At 42.6% G+C, this 21,778-nt stretch overlaps 1 protein-coding gene and 1 non-coding gene across 2 annotated transcripts in view; one reads left to right on the plus strand and one right to left on the minus strand.

The window, feature by feature from the left end:
- Window positions 1-1,037: 1,037 nt before the first annotated feature.
- On the minus strand, window positions 1,038-1,109 carry trnae-cuc. Its single transcript has one exon. It is a non-coding gene; the product is annotated as a tRNA-Glu (tRNA).
- Window positions 1,110-12,418: 11,309 nt separating this feature from the next.
- cfap300 (cilia and flagella associated protein 300) overlaps window positions 12,419-21,778 on the plus strand; it is a 46,943-nt gene continuing 37,583 nt past the window's right edge. The window contains exons 1-3 of the mRNA XM_041199783.1: window positions 12,419-12,525; window positions 12,887-12,968; window positions 18,082-18,157. Of these exons, the coding sequence (XP_041055717.1) occupies window positions 12,419-12,525; window positions 12,887-12,968; window positions 18,082-18,157 (265 nt within the window). The remainder of the gene's footprint in view (window positions 12,526-12,886; window positions 12,969-18,081; window positions 18,158-21,778) is intronic.

Genomic DNA, 21,778 nt, shown 5'->3' on the forward strand with positions numbered 1-21,778 from the left:
GCTATGTGGAAAATTGCCCAGGTATGTCCTGTACACAAAAAGCAGGACAAATCCAACCCAGTCAATTGCCACCCCATCAGTTTACATTCCAACAGCCTACATTCCAACAGCAGTAAGTGATGGAAGTAGTCATCAACAGTGCTATCAAGAGATGCTTGCTTAGCAATAACCTGCTCACTGATGTTCAGTTTGGATTCCACCTGGATCACCCAGCTCCTGACCTCATTATAGCCTTGGTTCAAACTTGGAGAAAATAGCTGAATTCCAGAGGTGAAGTGAGAGTGACTGCTCTTGAAATCAAGGCAGCATTTGACCGAGTGTGGCATCAAGGATCCTGAGCAAAAGTGGAGCCAATGGGAATCAGAGGGAAATTTCTCCTCTGGTTGGAGTCATACCTAGCATAAAGGAAGATGAAAACAAAAAAACTGCGGATGCTGGAAATCCAAAACAAAAACAGAATTACCTGGAAAAACTCAGCAGGTCTGGCAGCATCAGCGGAGAAGAAAAGAGTTGACGTTTCGAGTCCTCATGACCCTTCGACAGAGCTTCAATGAAGGGTCATGAGGACTCAAAACGTCAACTCTTTTCTTCTCTGCCGATGCTGCCAGACCTGCTGAGTTTTTCCAGGTAATTCTGTTTTTACAAAGGAAGATGGTTGTGTTTGTTGGAGGTCAGTCATCTCTGTTCCAGGACATCACTGCAGGAGTTCCTCAGGTTAGTTTCTTAGGCTCAACCATCTTCAACTGCTTCATCAATGACCTTCCTTCCATTATTAGGTCAGAAGTGGGGATGTTCACTGATGATTGCATAATGTTCAGCACATTTCATGACTCCTCATATACTGAAGCAAACCATGTCCAAATGCAGCAAGAAAGTGGCAAGTAACTCTTTCGAGTAGAAACCCGTTTCCATCTGTTTCAGATGAAGTTACATTGTTTCATAGTTTGCCATTGTGAGATTTGAACTCTTGATCTTGAGGTTACAAACCCAGTACCATAACCACTTGGCTATTTAGGCCAAGCTCTTATAACTTGACATTCTCTGACCGGGAATCGAACCCGGGCCGCGGCGGTGAGAGCGCCGAATCCTAACCACTAGACCACCAGGGAAGTTAAGTGGCAAGTAACATACACCACACAAGTACCAGGCAATGACCATCTCCAACGAGAGAGAATCTAACCATCACCCCGACATTCAATGGCATTATCAACACTGAAACCCCCACTATCAAAATCCTGAGGGCTACCATTAACCAGAAACTGAACTGGACGACACATATCAACACTGTTGCTCCAAGAGCAGGTCAGAAGCTAGGAATCCTGTGGGGACTTACCTCCTGACTCCCCAAAGCCTGTCCACCATCTACAAAGCACAAGTCAGGGGTGTGATGGAATACTCTCCACTTGCCTGGATGAGTGCAGCTCCAACAATACTCAAGAAGCTTGACACCGTCCAGGGCAAAGCAGCTCACTTAACTGGCACCCCATCCACAAACATTCACTCCCTCCACCACCGACACACAGTGGCAATAGTGTGTACCATCTACAAAATGCACTGCAGGAACTCACCAAGGCTCCTTAGACAGCATCTTCCAAACCCATAACCACTACCGTCTAGAAGGGGAAGGACAGCAGATAGATGGGAACACCACCACCTGGAAGTTCCCCCCAAGTCACTCACCATCTTGACTTGGAAATATATCACCGATTCTTCACTGTCGCCTGGTCAAAATCCTGAAACTCCCTCCCTAACAGCACTGTGGGTGCACGTACACCACATGGACTGCATCAGTTCAAGAAGGCAGCTTACCACCACCTTCTGAAGTGATACTACGGATGGGCAATAAATGCAGGCCTAGCCAGCGAAGCCCACATCATGGAAATGAATAAGATAAATTTGCATCTTATTAAATTCCAGACATTAGACAGTGGGTATCGCGGCCTGCCATTGACCGGGGGGTGGGAGGGGAGGGGAATTGTGTCCTGGATTTATGTCGTCGGCAAACATGACTAGGGCCTTCTCATAAGATTCTTCGATCTTGCCACCGAACACGCCCACTGCAAACAGGGGTGGAAATCCCGGCCATAGAATCATGGAATTGTTACAACACAGAAGGAGGCTTTGCTGGCTCCCTGCAAGAGCTATTCACCTTGTGCCATACCCCCACTTTTTTCCCCATAGCCCCACAAATGTTTCCTCTTCAGATAATGATTCAATTCTCTTTTGATCGCCACAACTAAATCTGCCTTCACTACACTCTCGTGCAGTGCTTTCCAGATCCTAACCACTCGCTGTGTAAAAAGATTTTCCTCATGTCACCATTTCTCCTTTTGCCAATAATCTTAAATTGGTGTCCTCTGGCTCTTGACTCCACACCTTGTCACAAACTTGATCCAGACATGCACACAAGAGATAAATGCAAGAGGAGAGATGCAAGGAAATTTCTTTCTTTTTAATGTTTTGATTCACACATTGCTGACACTGCTGGTAAGGCCAGCATTGATTCCACAACCTGAATTGCCCTAAAGAAACTGGTGCTGAGCTGCCTTCTTGAATGACTACAGCCCATGTGGTGAAGAAACATTGCACACTGCTCTTAGGTAAAGACTTCCAGGACTTTGACACAGCAACAATAAAGGAATGACAATATATTTTCAAGTCAGGATGGAGCATGACTTTGAGCATGACTTGCAAGTGGTGCATTCCCATATGCTTCTTGACTTTTTAGGTGCCAGATGTCATGGGTTTGGAAGATGCTACCAAAGAAGACTCGGCAAATAGTTTCAGTGCAGCCACTGTGCACTGGTGATGGAGGAAGTAAATATTTAAGGCGGTAGATAGGGTACTGATCAAACAGGCTGCTTTGTCTTTGATGGTGTCAAGCCTCTTGAGTGTTGTTGGAGTTGGATTCATCCAGGCAAGTGGACAATATTCTATCACACTCCTGATTTGTGATTTGTAAATGATGGACAGTTTGGGGAGTCAGAATGTGAGTTACATATTGCAAAGTACCCAGTCTTTGTTCTTCTTTTGTGACCACAGTATTTGTATGGTTGATCCAGTTCATTTCTGGTCATTGGTGACCTCCAGCATGGTGATTGGTGATTCAACAACGGCAGTGCCATTAAATGTCAAGGGGAAATGTTTATACTCTCTCTTTGTGGAACAATCATTACCAATCACTTGTGTTGCGCATATTTTACTTGCCACTTATTAGCGCATGGTTGGATGTTGTCCAGGTTTTGCTGCATGTGGGCATAGACTGCTTCATTATTTTATGAATTGCATTGGAAACTAAATACTGTGCAAGCATCTGTAAACATCTCTGCTCCTGATCTTATGATGGAGGGAAGGTCATTGATAAAGCAGCTGAAGATGGCTGGGCCCAGGACACTATCCTGAGGAACGCCTGTAGTGTTGTCCTAGGGCTGAGATGATTGGCCTCCAACAACCAAAACCATTTTGCTTTGGGCTGGGAATGACTCTAGCCTGTGGAGAGTTTTTCCCTGGATTGCCATTGACTTCAATTTTGCTAGGGCTGCTTGCTGCCAGACTCAGTTAAATGCTACCTTGCTATCAAGGGTAGTCACTCTCATCTCACCTCTGGAATTCAGCTCTTTTGTCCATACTTGCCATCAACATAAAGGGGGCATTCAACTAACTATAGCATCAAGACCCTAATCAAAACTGATTTTAGTAAAGAATCAAAAGCAAAATTTCTTTAGTGCTGGAGTCATAACTGACAAGCAGGAAGATGGGTGTCAGAAATACCTGGAAAAACTCAGCAGGTCTGGCAGCATCGACGGAGAAGAACAAAGCTGACGTTTCGAGTCCTCATGACCCTTCAACAGAACTAAGTAGAAATAGGAAAGGGGTGAAATATAAACTGGTTTAAGGGGGGTGGGGGGGAGGAGGAGGGGGTTGTGGTTGTAGGGACAAGCAAGCAGTGATAGGAGGAGATAACCAAAAGATGTCACAGACAAAAGAACAAATAGGTGTTGAAGGTGGTGATATTATCTAAAAGAATATGCTAATTAAGAATGGATAGCAGGACACGCAAGGTAGCTTTAGTGGGGTTGGGTGAAATAAACCATGGGTGGAATACATTTAAAAATAATGGAAATAGGTGGGAAAAGAAAAATCTATATAAATTATTGGAAAAAACAAAAGGGAGGGGGAAAAACGGAAAGAGGGTGGAGATGGAGGAGGGAGTTCAAGATCTAAAGTTGTTGAATTCAATATTCAGTCCGGAAGGCTGTAAAGTGCCTAGTCGGAAGATGAGGTGCTGTTCCTCCTTTGCCTTGAGCTTCACTGGAACAATGCAGCAAGCCGAGGACAGACATGTGGGCAAGAGAGCAGGGTGGAGTGTTAAAATGGCAAGCGACAGGGAGGTCTGGGTCTTTCTTCTGGACAGACCGAAGGTGTTCTGCAAAGTGGTGGCCCAGTCTGCGTTTGGTCTCTCCAATGTAGAGGAAACCTCATTGGGAGCAACGAATGCAGTAGACTAAGTTGGGGGAAATGCAAGTGAAATGCTGCTTCACTTGAAAGGAGTGTTTGGGCCCTTGGACGGTGAGGAGAGAGGAAGTGAAGGGGCAGGTGTTGCATATTTTACGGTTGCATGGGGAGGTGCCGTAGGTGGGGGTTGAGGAGTAGCGGGTGATGGAGGAGTGGACCAGGGTGTCATGGAGGGAACGATCCCTGCGGAATGTCGCCAGGGGGGGTGAAGGGAAGATGTGTCTGGTGGTGGCATCATACTGGAGTTGGCGGAAATGGCGGAGGATGATCCTTTGAATGCGGAGGCTGATGGGGTGATAAGTGAGGACAAAGGGGACGCTATCATGTTTCTGGGAGGGAGGGGAAGGCATGAGGGCAGATGTGCAGGAGATGGGCTGGACATGGTTGAGGGCCCTGTCAACTACTGTGAATTAGTTTTGGGATGTAAGAGAGGTAGACTGTATTTGCATTTTTTTGAATAGAGCATTCAAGAAGATGACTGAAATGTGGCACCTACCTAGCAGAGACCAAGCAGAGCCTGGAAGCAGACAAGAAAGCTACCCATTTTACCCAAGCAGCTTCAGCAAGCAGCACTCGCAGCCTGCAAGAGTGAGATGAAATTTTTGAAATACCAGGCCAACTCACCCTAAGAAACCCCTTTTAAGTTGTTCAGTCAGAAGTGCCATTTGAAAGCGACTCGTCACTAATCCCGATTCCAGACTCCGTGCCTTGGCTCATCGCTCCCAAACTTGGCAAGAAAAAAAAAAATCATTAATAATTATCTTTGTCTGCTCCGGGTACCTCGTGGCTGTCGGAAACAGTAAGCCCGCAGTTCTTTTTCAAGAGCTGATTCATAATGCAATACCGCCAAATTAATTAAGTTGGCAGCCTGCCAACCTCTGCCACCATTGTGGTCCCTTCTTCAGGCAGAAGCGTACTGCCGCCATTTTGAAAAGCCCACCAAAATCCCCAAGCACAGGAAGATCCATTGTTTAGCAGTAACCAGAGACGCCATCTTGGAAGTCTGTAACTTCTTAAAGCTGTATCCACACTTTTTATAATCTTCAAAAATGGATTGCAATTCCACACTTCCAGTTGCACTGGCATTCACCAATGGCCCAGAACAGCCACATAATTGGAGTCTTTGGAGGAGAAGATTTTTAAGATACAGCATTGCTCCAGATTTCAGAAAAAAATCTGCAGAACTGCAAGCTAGAGGCTGTTTTACTCTAGACAAGGCAGCCCAGCTACTTTGTCTGAGACACGTGAGCCACCCTGAGGGGTGAGAACACTTCATGGGTCAGAAATCAAACCTCAGTCCACTATATCAGGTCATTAAAATGCAGGGACCACCCAAGTCAGGGAATACAACTTGTGAACCACCCAGCAAAGCAACCTTGCCAGTGCTGTGGTGCAAAGTGCCCTCATAAGAAAGATCAGTGTCCTGCGAGCACTGCCCAATGCTTCCACTGCAACAGACAGGGACACTTTGGTAAATCAAAGAGGGCGGCTCTTCATTTTGGAATGCTGATATGCTGATGTTCTGGTAAATGGTCATCTAACAAATTTTAAATTAGACTCAGTTGCTGGTGTCACAATACTGTCAGACGAGGAACCATGGTTTAAAGACTTGCAGCTCCAAACAACGGACACCTCAATCCATATAGCCGGAGGGCTCCATCTTCCTGTAAAGGACATCCTGCAGGCCACTCTGCAATATAAGGACAAAACAATCCAAGCAATCCTCTTTATGGTGTTAGAAAGTAGAGGTAGTTTTAAGTAATCTATATGATATTTGTCTGTGTAAGGAATAAGCTGTAGCTTTAAGTTTAAGTTTAATTTATATTTTCTTCTATTTGTGGGTTAGAAAGATGAAACCTGGGATCTAGTTTCATTTTAGAGTGGAGATAGCAAATTCAAGCTCTGTTGTATACCTGCATTTTTAATTCGTTTTATAACCCTTGAAGTGGAGAGCTGTGTTGTTAAGGGGAGCAGTGGTTTAGGGAGGTTAAAACAAAGTAGAAAAAAAAACTGTGCTATTGCCTAGCAACAGGAGTTGAGAGAGAGAGCGCGAGAGAGAGAGAGAGAGAGCACGAGAGAGAGAGAGAGAGAGAGAGAGAGAGAATGCGAGAGACCCCAACCCCCACCCACCCACACACACGAGAAACCGAAAGCAATTTGAGTTCAGTTGGTCAGAGTACTCTAAAGTTGAAAGGAGTTGCCAGCAGAGGGACAGATAGCAAGTCCCAAACTAAAGTTGAAGCTAGCTGCCAAGAGAAGCAGGAGTCAGGAGAGGGAACTGCAAGGAGCAAGTTCCAAAAACTAAAGAAGAAAGTCCCCAAAACCAGGAAGTGCAACAGGAGAAAGTCCCAAGAAGACCTTCTAGTCAAAGGAAGGACAAGCACCTGGAAAAGGCCCTGTTAAGTGAAGTTAAAAGTAAAGGGCAGAGAGAAAGGCTCCAAGCTTAAAGGGAGAAGGTGCAGGACACAGATTCAAAGCAATATAGGCTTGCGAGAAGCCAGAAAATCCAAGGATTCAGCTGAAGTTCTGCAAATCATTATTATGAGCATATGAAGCAGTGGTGTTCTGTAGGAATGGCTGAGTCAGTGAGAGAGAGAGTGCATGGAAGGCAAAGCTTGAGTGCAATCCAGGGGAGAGGAACATTGGAAGGAGAGTTTGAAACCCTGGAGCTGGACCCTTGTGGAAGGCATCTGAGAGAAAATATCGTTTGAGAGAAGGTTCCAAAGTGAGTCCTTCAAAAGAGGAGATTGGAAACCCTTGTGTGAAAGACGGAGTTCAGTGAAACCAGTTGGCTCACGGTGTGACGATCGTTTGGGGGAAGTTGAGGAGAGATCCATAGCATCTGTTTGGGGTGGCATCTGTCACTTGGTTTCAGAGTGTGGTGTGCCTGACCACAGGTTGTCATGGACTGTGTACTTACTGTCAATGTTAGAATATAAAATAGCTTTTGTAACTTTTGCTATCCTTACAAATCTGTATAGATATAGTTGTGGGTGAGGGAGCATTGTAATATAGTTCATCTTTTCTTGTTTAATAGATATTTTATTAAAAGTTCATCAGCTGACTCCAGTGACTCTGTTCAGTAGCTGCCCTCCACGTTTCTAAACAAAAAATAAAAATTTATGATCTATCAAGCCGGGTTCCACCCTGGGATCTGACTTGTCCAGTAGTAACATCAGCTGAGATCATAACAGTGGTTCAAAATCAGGACTACTCCCTGTTAAGCCACAACGCACACATTGAGCTTAACCTCCTGAAATGGGTTGGCGAAGGCAATCAGCAAGGGATGGCTCCAACTTCAGATGACAGTTCCTGAAGCTCTTCATGGGACTGGGCTGCCTTAAAAATGCCTATCAGATCACACTCAGGAGTGACGCCAAGCCAGCATGCCTCTGCATTCCCTGAAATGTCCCCCACCCCCTCATGGAGGAGGTTTGGTGACAGCTGGATGACATGGTGACATGGGAGTCACTTCCCCAGTCAAGAAACCTATCACATGGTGCTCAGGGATGGTCCCAATCCAGAAACTGAATGGGTCTCTCCACATCCGCATGGACCCCACAAACCTTAACAAACATTTTGCCAGGAAGGTCCACCCCATGTTGTCAGTGGACAAGAGTCTAACTAAGCTTTCAAGAAGCACAGTAATTTCCAAGCCAGACGCAAATGGTGCTTTCTGGAGCTTCCCCATGATGAGGATTCCTGGCTTCTAACAGCATTTATCACCCACTTTGGCAGATTTTGCTTCAACCGTCTGCCTTTAGGATTACGTTGACGCCAGAGATATTCCAATGCACAATGTCAGACATCCAGCAGGCTCTTCAGGGGGTCATTTCCCACATGGACAAAGTCCTGGTCCACAGGGTCACTCTGGGAGAACATACAAAAGGCTCACGGCAGTTCTTGGAGCAACTGCAAAAGGCAGGGCTGACCCTGAACGACAAATGTGAGTTCACTAAAACCTCCAGCTGCATCCTGGGCCACATCAGCAACATCACAGCGAACCCCACAAAACCAAGGCGATCACGGATTTCCCCACCCCTTCATCAGTCCCTGACCTCCAGCACCTCCTAGGAATGGTCAATCAGTTCACTTGATGCAAATCATGGAACCTTTGAGACACCTGCTCAAGAAAGACCAAGTGTGGTATTGGGACTCCCAGTAGGAACAAGTGTTTGCTTTCATCAGGGAGATGTTATTCTCCACTGACATTCTGGCCCTGCATACCACCATAGCGACCAATACTTCATCCACAGGCCTCGGGGCAGTTCTCTTCCAGGAGCAATTGGACGGCACAAGGTAACCTGTCTACTATGTTCCTAGAGGACAATCAGACACGGAAACCAAGTATGCCGTCATCGAGAAGGAAGCTCTGGCAGTGACATGAGCCTGTGAGAAGTTTTCCAACTACATCATTGGCCTCAAAATCACAATCGAGACAGACCATAAGCCATTGGTCTCTTTGTTAAATGAAAATGAACTCACAAAGGTGCCTCCTCGGATCCAGAGGTTTAGCCTATGTTTCATGCGATTCACATATGAGACAATCTTTGTCCAGGGAAAAAAAATGATAGCAGATGCACTTTCCAGGGTCACCATGGGCCTTCCGACCAAACAGGACTAGACTTTGTCGCAGAGCTAGAGGCCCACTCTCAAACAATTATCACGCTCCTACCAGGAAGCACAACCTGGCTCCACAGCTCCTCCAAGAGCAGCTCCACGATGAGGAGTGTGCCCTCATCTGCACCTATTGCTAACAGGGATGGCCTCATCAAAGACCAAGTGGTACTTCTGTCAAAACATGGTTCGAGCATCTGAGCCACTTCACAGTCATTGATGGCTTCTGTTCTATGACAATCGGCTAGTCTTTTCAGCCTCTCAGCTGGTGGACGTCCTTCAGAAGATACACTTGGGTCAACTGGGAATCACTAAGTGTAGGGCATGAGCCCAATCTGCCCTCTGGTGATCAGGCACCTTTATTGCAATAGAAGAAATCATTGCAATTTGTCAGGTTTATGCACTGCACTGCCAAGACCAGAGGGAGCCACTCATTTCCATGCATTTCCCCGAAAGGCCATGAAAGGCTGGCCATTTACCTTTTTATCTACCCACTCACCACAGACTACTTCTCCAGGTGAGTGGAGATAAAGCAACTTCATACAACCATCATGGAGACAGTCATCAAAGCACTTAAAGAGATGTTCACAAACCATAGCATCCTGGATGAAATTATATCTGATAACAGCCCACAGTTCTCTAATGCCTTCTTCACAAACTTTGCGGCCACAGCCAGCTTCCATCATTACACCAGCTCTACAAGATACCCGCAGTCAAACAGAGAAATGGAACGAGGAGTCCATATGGTGAAGGCCCTCCTGAAGAAAAATGAGGCCTTCCTCATCACATTGCTCACTTACAGGTCTATCACTTACAGTGCAGCCTGTATCCATCTGAGCTCCTGATCACCAGGAATGTTCATACACAACTCCTGATCCTGCTGAAGGACTCCTGCCAGGGTTGGTAGCCAAGGACTACCAGGCTGTACAAGCAAGAGAGTAGTCCTACAGACAGAAGCAAGCTTCGACTTACAACATACTGTACCACACCAGACACTTGCCACAGCTGCAGCAGGGTGACAAGGTCTGGGTCCCAGACCTCGGGAGACAAGGGACAGCCCTCTGCCAGAATGAGGATCAACCCCGGTCCTACCAGATTGGCATACCAGATGGCACAGTAAGACACAAAAGGAGGTGTCTCCACCCTCTCCCAAGACAAGCTCCCTCCATTGCATGATGGAGGGTTATTGGCAAAAATGTCCAAGCACCAGACCAACCTCCAAGCCAACAACAAGAACAAGCAACACCAGAGCCTGCCACTCTCCCAACAGAACAGTGAACAAGATGTGGAAGGGTTGTAAGGCCTCCAGACCACCTGAACCTGTACCTTCAAGGAGTTGGAAGGGGGAGATGGGGTGATGTTAATGCTGTTAATGTTAATACTGTAACAGTAATGATGTTGGAATAACATCAAGTTTGTAACAATAAGGTTAACGCAAAAGACTTAGAACAATGTAAGACACGAAAGTAAAGTAACTCTATAGCCATAGGATAAAGACTTAGGAGAGGTGTAGTAGAAGGTCTGGTACATAAAGGGTTATTGTGGGACTGATTACAGTACTGCCCACACAGTGATGTACAAAGACACCTGACCCAGAGCCACAGTCAATCTGGAGATGGACACAGTTCAGTAAGATCTAGAATAGGGTCAGCTTCATACAGGAATCTTCCACTGTAAATATGCACATAGTTATGAGTTGTTAATAATATGCTGTTAACATACTCCAGGCTATGAAGCCTACTTCAGGGTGCCTGAAGCAGGATTTTTCAGGACATAGAGTCATTTTGAATGGTTTCAGCCATGCTGCTGGCTAATGGCTTCAATCATGGCCAGTCCAATGACTGAGCACTACTTCCTCCATGGGGGTGAAGGCATGAACCTGTGTTCATCCCCAGCAGCTGCCTTCAGTTATATGTCACCCAATTGGCCTGCAAGACAGAGAGAAGTGTGTCCATGAGTATGGTGCAATCTGTTTAAGTGATGTGGCTGTCAATGTTAAATAGTTGGCAGTGGTTGTAGGGTGTGAGGGTTAGCTATGAATGGGAGGTATCAATCGTGATTGATAGATACTGTTGTTAGGTGTGCTGTATTGAGCAGTGGTGAAGTTGGTAGAAAGTGGCATTTGTAGATGCATTCACTTACCTTGACCACTTGTGTGAGATCATTAAACTTCAGTCAGCACTGCATCCTCACCTTCAAGACTACACTGTTTCCATTGACATGCACGTGTATCAGCTCCCATTGCTCTCTCAAGGTTTGCCTGGAGGTCCCCTGTGGCTGGAGGATCTTTCTCCTCCTGTTGTCCTCCTGCACCAAAGCATCCAGTGCTTTGTTAAAGAACCTTGGAACCCAGATGTGCCATTCCAGTGTCTTTCCCCAGGTCCAAGTTACTTCTGCAATGAATTCCAGCTCCAGCTCAGCTTGCTTTAAGTAATGCAGACTTAAACTTGTTTGCCCTTCCAGATTTTGCATCTCTGTTCAGGTGTGCAACTGCTCAGCAGTGAATTTAGTACTGGCTGCATGCAGAAACCATTTAAATGAACAGATAGCACAAAGTTTGCCTTCTGCATTGGAATAAACACAGGCAGGTAAATCACACATTGTGATCCCCACTCCCACTTTGGACCTTATCCAATCCCCTCCCCCCTCAAAAAACTTCTTTGGGCTTGATCCAATTCCTTACTCCCAGGTTGCCAGCTGAGATTAAATGTATTCCTGGAGATTTCATCATATGATTTGGTCCTAAACTCCAGCCAAGCATCCATCCTTGTGACGCACTGCCTTCCTATGCCAATTGGAAAGCAAAAAGACTGATTACCTAATTGGATGATTCTTGACTGTCAGCCAAACAACCTTTTTTTAAACAAAATCAGAAATAGCTGGAAAAACTCAGCAGGTCTGACAGCATCTGCGGAGAGGAACACAGTTAACGTTTCGAGTCCGTATGACTCCACTTTTTTTTACCCCATTTTCAATATTTTTATATCAGGGAAAGGGTAATGTTCAAACTTTTTTTTTTAACTGTCCTTTTTAATGTCCCTATAATTTTTCCTCCAGGTTGCACACAACAGTGTTCTGGAGAATAATGTTTAATTCCTGGAGAGTTGGTAACTCTCCCCCCATTCCCCCCAAATGTGCCCAGTGTGCGCGACTTTCTCATTTGCTCTCTTCTGGTTACAAATGCTGCCTGCAATGCAGGAACTGACGGGATTTGGTATCAGGAGTCCAGGGAAGGATTTGAGAGTGGCAGGGCGTTTCCTAGCAACTAATAAACACAGGCGAAGCAATGGCCGCAGAAAGGGGTGTGAAACCAGCTTTTACTTTCGGGCATCTGAGTAACAAGAAGATCAACTTCATGGAAGATAGTAAAACCAGAGACCTGCTTGTGAGATGGTAAAATCTGCGGTGATGGGGTCGGAAAGAAATGGTGCGAGACTCAGACTGGGATCCGAGTGTTCACTGAGGGGGAAAGGGGAGCAGGAACTTACCGGCTGATTCATTAACTTAATGGTCTCATTTATTTACCTAACCGTTGGATTATTATCTTTATTTTTATTTGAAGTCACTAGGCGACCAGACAATAGCCTTTGGGTTAAAGGCTTTTAAATTGACAATGTGACTACTTTTAAAATAAAATTACAAGCATTCACCAGAAACAAAGCTTGTTAGTCTTTTACAAGCTGATATTGAAATAGTATTTACGACACGAGTTCCAATAAAGATTTTCCCCTTTTTGCATTTTCTCTCCTGTTAGGTCAATGCATGGAAGGATCACAGTGCAGGTTTTTAGTTTTGATCAATATTTCCAGGCTTATGAAAAGGATAATTTTGTACTGGTAAGTGCTGTATATTCTCGCGTTATTTTTTTCATAAATTACCGAACTACATATTTGCCCAATGGTATTTTTGGCGCTATGATAATGCATGTAATTTCGTTTCAAATATCCGCCCACAGTATCTTGTTTAGCCATCATATAATTTTGAAGAGCCTTCTTTGATTTATAGATCTTGTATCCAGCACATGTTTGGGCTCATCAATTTTGTTTTCCAGAACTCAACAAAAATATCCTTTTAAACATAACTTTTAAATCAGTTGTGAGTAAAGTACTATCCTCCTGAATGTTCCTATGAATATCTGTATATTATGAATGTGTAGTGGGTCTAAAACATTTTTGGTTGAAGGATGCCTTTTCAAACGGATTAAGAATCAAGAATCCCCCCCCCCCCCCCCCATTACATACTTACACACCACCATCACAACCTAAGGTATAATAATATAATATATTCATAATATGAAAATGTTGCATGTGATGAGTGGTTTAATAATGCTTTTAGGAAAACAGGTATTACCTACAGATATCAGTGAGTTAGGTGTTATATTCCAGAAAGCCAGTTGGTGAAAGTTAGAACTAGAGCCATCTTTACACACTTTATAAACATTTATTTACACAATTACACATTAAAGGATGTACCTTCTAACACAACAACTACAGTTAGTCAATTTATTACGATACTAATGGATCCCTAGTTATTGCTTATTAACTGCAAACAATTAAACAAAATTAATATACAATTAACAATGGATATGCCTGTTTTTCACTGCAAAATCTGTCCATCCTTGACAGGAGCACAGAGTGAGCGTGAATTCGGATAGAGAAGGGATCGCAGTAGAATAGAGCACAAAAAAGCATTGGTGGAGCAGAGGGAGAAGCACTGGGAAAGCACAGCATGGAGAGAATGGGTAAGGGGCAAGCAGGAGAACTAGGCAGAACAGGAGACTCGGAGAGAGAAGGGCACAAAAAGAGCAGGGGCCTGGAGAGAGCAAGGGGCTGGAGAAAGCAAAGCAAAGAGAAAGCCAGAGGAGCAGCAGGATCATGTCAGAGCTGAGCAGAGAAAGAGGGCAAGAGCATGGGGTCAGCAGAGTGTGGAGAAAAAAAGGGCAAGGAGAGAGCACTAGAGGAGCAGGGGGAAGAGCAAGAGTATGGGGAAACAGAATATACCTCTGGCCACTGCTCACTCATTTCTTCTTGTCACAATGCCCCGGGTGGTTGCCAGTATTGGTCACCTGTAGGGCCATCTGAGTTGTGGACCCCTGGATGGTGTCTGCAAACCAAGGAGTCCCCCTTACCCCATTTAAGAACCACTGGCTTAGATCTGTCCAGAAACAAGCATTTTCATGGCCTATTGCAGTGTTAATGCAGAATTGTACCAGGTCAACAAATCACAGCACATGATATTTATAGAAATTCATATATTCCACTGCTCTAGTTCAATTACCTATGGTAATCCTTTTGTATCCTGGAACCTTTTGTCTATAAAATGACTTTTTATTTTCAGCAAGTAGCCTTTCACACTGTGCCCTACTGAACTTTTATGTTTTTCAGATTCATAGGATAGAGTTTCTGCTTTAGACTCAATCATGAGATTTTGTTCAAACTGTACTCAAAATTGCGCTGGTTCGATTACTCTGCAAGTTTCTGATCAAATTTATTTGCATAATCACAGGCATAAAATGTTCATGAATCAGTGCAATTAGATAGCATAATAGGACATAATTGTTTGTTTTCTTTCATTAAGGAGTATTCATTGATGCCTTTAAGAGTGGTAACCTGGTGTAGTTTTAATAGAAATGACAATGAGTTTATCACCAAAATAAGCTTTTTTATAAGCTTATCCAGCCTTCCATTTAAGAGTAGACTGCTTTAAAATCCCTGAAAATTAATCTCTAAAAATGAAAATTTTAAATTTTTAAAAATATTATAAATAAATATACTTAAATATTTACCAGTTTCAATGGTAAACACCAGTCAGTTTCTAAGTAAATTAATATTCCTTGATATAAAAATCTTTTAAAATGATTTTATTAGTGCCTGTGAACCTAAGGAAATGAACGTAATTTGAAGAGCCTTCCCTAACCAGTGTAATTGGCAGTTATTATAATTTTGACTTTGGGGGGGAGGAGGGGTGGTTATGAACAGTTTCATGGGCAGGGCATGGTCGAAGTGAATTAAATCTTAAATCAGTGTAAAGATTACATTTGTTGTGACCCACCCCTAAGTGAGGTTCCCCAAAGTTGTTGATCCAGGCAAGACCCCTCAATTTGTCACCGTCTGGCTGTTATGCCCCAGGTGAGGAGGGATGAACTGGCTCCACGTTTTTATTCAACTGCACCCCCGCCCCCCCTCCTGCGCTCTTTTGTTGGTCACAACAAGATTTAATCTAAAAACGATCCCTTTTGCCAATACCTTTTTCCCAGACTCAATCTTTCTGGTTTTGTAGGAGCCAATTTGATCAAGACTTTCTTGAGTTAAAGATAAGAGTAAGTTTATTAACTACTAAAAGCAAGAAAGGATAAAACACATGCATATGCGGTCATACAGGTTAAAAGTAGGAATTTAGCTTAAAGTATCTGAATATATGTGTATATGTATGTATGTATGCAGAACAGTCCTTGACTCATGGGGAATGGGTGATTCAGTGTTGTGGCTGTTGCGATTTGAAATTCCAGTGGAATTGACTCCGGATTCGAGGTTCCAATAGAGTTGACTCCAGGAGATGATTAGTTGGTTTTGAGGTTCCAGTATTGTTGAATTTAGTAGAGAGGGAGAGAGATTGGGATGCCTGCAAAATGGTGTATGGCTTTTACTTCTGAGTCAAATTTCCAGCACTTGCTCTCTCTCAAAACACCCACCAACAGACAGACACCGGGGCAGCTTTCCAGCTCACTTTTAATCCCTTCTTTGTACATTCCAAGTGGGAAGCAAATTCACAAATCTGTCTGGGCATTGCTCACAGGATTTCTAGATGAAATGATACTAATTTCCCAATGTGTCCCATTGTCTCTACTGGAGAGAGCAATTAGTTGCTGGATGTCTTTAAAAGTAGCTTGTCTGGTAACAGTGTGAGGTTCCATTACTTCTTAGGGAGTCATCCTGCAGCAATCCAGCCATTGGCTTGTGTGCATTTTTAAAATCTCAGGTCTTATTTTTAAAGTCCAATATTTACAGATGCAATTCGGTTTTTTTCTTTCATTATCATGATACAGAAAACACAAAACAAACAGATTTTGGGTGTAGTTCACTTACGTTCAAGTTCCATGATCTTTTGCATTGGTTTAGCTAATTTTGTCCAGATTGCGCTAATGTTACACAGGCAAAATACTGTGGATGCTGGAAATCTGAAATAAAAAGAAAAAATCCTGGAAAAACTCAACAGGCCAGGCAGCACCTGTGGCGAGAACCAAAATTAATGTTTCAGGTCGAGATGACTTTTCATCGGAACTGAACAAAGATAGAAATGTAAGAGTTTTTAAACCAATAGAAGGGGGAGGGGCAGGAAGAACAAAGGAGAAGGCCTGTGATAGGGTGGAGGGCAGGGGAGATAAAATATTTTATGATGCAACAGCAAAAGAGAGTGGTTATGGATATAGTAAGGAAACAAAGGTTGCGTCCTAATGAAGCATGAATGGCCAGGTAGGGCTACCTGAAAGCAACTTGAAGGGATAAAGAAAGAAACAAGATAAGACCAACCCAGCAAAACAGTGAAGAGAAAAAAACACGTAGAGTACGATTCCTCAATGTAGCCATTCACCTCTCATTTGCACACAACTTTTGTTTCTGTACTATACTCATTACCACTCTTTTTGGCACCTTGAAATCTTTTCTTAATCTCCCTTGACCTCCACCCCATCCTTTGTTTCTCTTGCCACCTCCCCGCCCCTTCCACTGGCTTAAAAACGCTTACATTTCCACCTTTCTTCAGTTCTGTTCAAAGGTCAGCTTGACCTGAAATTCTGCTTTTCTCCACAGATGTTGCCAGAGCTGCTGAATTTTTCCAGCATTTTTTTCTTGTTTTTATTACTCTGATATTATTAGTGCAAATGAGCAGAAACTGTATACCATTGTTCTTTGCCAAGTTTCAAATGAACTTAAGATCTAAATGAGTGTTTGAATGCTACTGTCTCCTAATGTAAACCGAATAAACTTTTGGAGAATAACTAGATGGCTATTTCAGTTTATGAAAAGCCAATAGAATAGGACAACAACATATTCTACAGAGTGGAGCAGTTTGTTAAAAGAAAGAAAGACTTGCATTTATAAGGCACCTTTCATGACCTTCGGGTGTTCTAAAGTGTTTAGATGATAGCAAGATACTGCTGATGCTGGAAATCTGAAATAAAAACAGAAAATGCTGGAAAAACTCAGCAGGTCTGGCAGCATCTGTGGGGAGAGAAACAAAGCTAACAGAGCTGCTCTGAAGAAGAATAATACGGACTCGAAACGTTAACTCTGTTTCTCTCTCCACTGATACTGCCAGACCTGCTGAATTTTTCCAGCATTTTCTGTTTTTAGTTCCAAAGTGCTTTACAGCCAGTCAAATAATTTTGAAATATAATTGCCCTTGTAATTAATGTAGCAAATGTGGTAGCCAACTTGTGCACAGCAAACCCCTACAAACAGCAACATGATTATGAGCAGGTAATCTATTTTAACTAGTTGGTTGAGAGGTAAATACTGGCAAACTCCCCTGCTGTTCTTCAAAATAGTGCCCTAGAATCTTTGATGCGTAACAGAGAGAGCAGGCAGGGCCTTGGTTTAATGTTTCATCTAAAAGATGGCATTTCAGACAATAGAGCACTCCCTCAGTAATGCACTGCAAGATTTTATACTCTAGTATCTGGAGTGGGATTTGAACCTACAATCTTTTGACTCAGAGGTGAAAGTGTTTCCAATGAGCTCAGCTTACATTACTCACTGCGTTAGCATTGATAGCAGTAAAAAAAATGCATTTATATAGCACCTTTATTATATCAATGGGATTTCAAAACACTTCACATCCAGTCACTGTTATGTAAAAATGTATTTAGTAATATATATGAGAAATACATTTAGCAAATAATTATTGTATCTGTTTATTGGATTCATTCATTTTATATATTTTACCCCATAGGCATTCTTCCAGGATCCAAATGTTACGGCTAATCTGAAGATACTCTCACCTTTATCGTCTGAATGGACAACTCTAGGTATGAATAGCATTGCTGTCAAAGCTGTTGTAGGGAATAATTTAATTTGATTTGATTTAAATAGTAGACTGAATTGAACACCAATTGTTGCAAACATTGCACAAATTAAGATAACTGTTCTCTACTTTAAATTACTGTGAAGTACAAAGTCGGCTATTCCAGTTATATAGCTCAGCAATCCTGAAGTCTAAAAGTAAAAGCCTGAAGTCCCCTCATTGAGGCATCCAGTTGATTCTTAAATTATTCCATTTTCTACTTGTACTACTGTACCTTAGAGTCCATTCCATATGGTGACTACTCTTTGTGTTTTAAAAAAATCCTGATAACAGTTGTGAATATATATTTTAATAGTTTAAACCTGTGATAACTTATTCTGCTCTTATAGTTTAATTTGAACAATTTTGTTTAATTTACCCTTTTAACTGTACTACTAATGGTTATGTATACCTTGATGAGATCATCTCTTAGACATCTCTTTTCAATACTGAAGGACCCATGTTTCTCCAACCTTTCCTCATATTTAGACCTCTGTGACTGTGTTTTGTGGTCCAGAAATAGACACTGTACTGAAATAGTGTTCTGACAGTATGCTCATGACTTCCTCTGATATGTATTTTACTGATTTGGCTCTATACTTCAATATTCTACTGACTTTGCTAATATGGCTTTGCTATGGTTGGACATTTTAAGCACTTCATCTGTATCAATTTCAGTACAATTCATAGAGTACATGTGTTGCCTATTTCTCCTTTCAATATAAATTATTTTACATTTGTCCATGTAGAATGTACTCTGGGTAAGGGGCCTTCAATGCCCATCACTAAGAGTGACTTGGTAGCACCATGATCGAACTGGCCAACTCCTGAGGGAAGCATGGAAAAACCTGCTTGATTTCGTCCTCAGCAAACTACCTGTTGCAGATGTACCTATCCATGATAGTATTGGTAAGAGTGACCACCGCACAGTTCTTTCAGAGACAAAGTCCTGTATTCATACTGAAGATACCATTCATCATGTTGTGTGGCACTATCACCATGCTAAATGGGATAGATTCAGAACAAATCTAGCAACTCAAACTGGACATACATGATGGTGGACCATCAGCAACAGGATTTTATTAAACCACAATCTGTAATCTCATGGCATGACATATTATTCACTCTAGTGTTACCATCAAGCTTGAGGATCAACCCTGGTTCAATGAAGAGTGCAGGAGACATACCAGGAGCAGCACCAGATATAGCTAGAAATGAGGTGCCAACCTGGTGAGGCGACTAAATAAGTGCTAAACAGCAGAAGCAGCATGTGATAAACAGATCTAAGTAACTCCACTTCCATTAAATCATATCAAAACTGCAGTCCTCTCATGCCTAGTTGTGAGTGGTGATGGACATTTAAACAACTAACCAGAGGAGGAGACTTCTTAAACATTCCCATCCTCAGGGGAAGCCCAATATGTACATACATACGAATGTACGAATTAGGAGCAGGAGTAGGCCACTCAGCCCCTCAAGCCTGCTCCATCATTCAATAACATCATGTCTGATCTAATTTTAACCTCAACTCCACATTCCTGCCTACCCCCGATAACTTTTGACCTTCTTGCTGATCAAGAATCTACCTACTTCTGCCTTAAAGATATTCAAAGACTCTGCCTCAACCACCTATGAGGAAGAGAATCACAAACTCTCAACCCTCTGAGAGGAAACATTTTTCCTCATCTCTGTCTTAAATGGACAACCCCCTTATTTTTATACAGTGACCCCTAGTTCTAGACTCTCCACAAGAGGAAACATCCTTTCCACATCCAACCTGTCAAGCCCCCTCAGGATCTTACATGTTTCAATCAAGTCATCTCTTACTCTTCTAAACTCCAGTGGACACAAGCCTAGCCTGTTCAGCCTTTCCTCATTAGAACAACCCACCCATTCCAGGTAGTAGCCTAGTATATCTTCCCTAGACTGCTTCCAATGCATTTACATTTTCCTTAAATAAGGAGACCAATACTGTACACAGTACTCCAGATGTGGCCTCATCAATGCCTTGTATAACTGAAGCATAATATCCTTACTCTTATATTCAATTCCCCTTGCAATAAATGATAACATTTTTTCTATTAGCTTTGATAATTATTTGCTGCATCTGCATACCAACCTTTTGCGATTTATGCACTAGGACACCCAGATCCCTCTGCATTTCAGAGCTCTGCAATGTCTCACCATTTAGATAATTTGTTTCTTTTTTATTCATCCTGCCAAAATGGACAACCTCACATTTTCCCACATCACACTCCACTTGGCAGATCTTTGCCCACTCAGCTAACCTATCTATATCCATTTGTAGCCTTCACAACTTACTTTCCTACCTATCTTTGTGTCATCAGGAAATTTGGCAACAGGACAATCATTTTCTTCATCCAAATCATGTATGTAAATTGTAAAGACCTGAGGCTGCAGCACTGATCCCTGTTGCACACCACTCGTCACATCCTGCCAACCAGAAAATGACCCATTTATATCTACTCTCTGTTTCCTGTTAGCTAGTCAATCTTCTATCCACACTAATATGTTACCCCCTACACCAATAGCTATTTTCTGTAATAACCTTTGATGTGGCATCTTATCAAATGCCTTCTGAAAAACTAAGTACAGTACGTCCGCTGGTTCCCCTTTATCAACAGCACATCTTCTTTGAAGAACTCCAATAAATTGGTTGAATATGATTTCCCTTTCACAAAACCATGTTGACTCTGCCTGATTACCTTGAATTTATGTAAGTGCCCTTCGTTAACATCTTTAATAATAGGTTCAAACATTTTCCCTATGACAGATGTTAACCTAACTGGTCTATAGTTTCCTGCTTTCTGTCTCCCTCCCTTTTTGAATAAAGGAGTTACATTAGCTATTTTCCAATCTAATGGAACCTTCCCTGAATCTAGTGAATTTTGGAAAACCAATGTGTCAACTATCTCACTAGCCACTTCTTTTAAAACTATAGGATGAAATCCATCAGGACCCTGGGACTTGTCAACCCGCAGTTCCAACAATTTGCTAAGTACCACTTCCCTGGTGATTGTAATTTTCTTGAGTTCCTCCCTCCCTTCCAATTCCTGATTTACAGCTATTTCTGGGATGTTACTTGTGTCCACTATAGCGAAGACTGATGCAAAATACCAGTTCAATTCATCTGCTATCTCCTTATTTTCCATTATTAATTCCACAGACTCATTTTCTGTAGGACCAATATTCACTTTGTTAACTTTTTTTTTAAATATCTATGAAACTCTTACTATCTGCATTTATATTTCTAGCTAGCTTTCTCTCATACTTTAACTTTTCCATCCTTTTTAATCTTTGTCATTCTTTGCTGTTTTTCATATTCTGTCCAATCTTCTGACCTGCTACCCATCTTTGCTCAATTATATGCTTTTCCTTTAAGTTTGATATTATTTTTAACTTTTTTAGTTAACCACAGATGGTGGGTCCTCCCCTTCGAATAATTCTCTCTTGTTGGAATATATCTATTCTGTGCATTCTGAGATATCCCCTTAAATGTCTGCCACTGCATCTCTATTGACCTATCCCTTAACCTAAATTGCCAGTTCATTTTCGCTAGCTCTGC

Source organism: Carcharodon carcharias, chromosome 11 (genome assembly GCF_017639515.1).
Source record: "Carcharodon carcharias isolate sCarCar2 chromosome 11, sCarCar2.pri, whole genome shotgun sequence".
NCBI classification, from domain to species: domain Eukaryota; kingdom Metazoa; phylum Chordata; class Chondrichthyes; order Lamniformes; family Lamnidae; genus Carcharodon; species Carcharodon carcharias.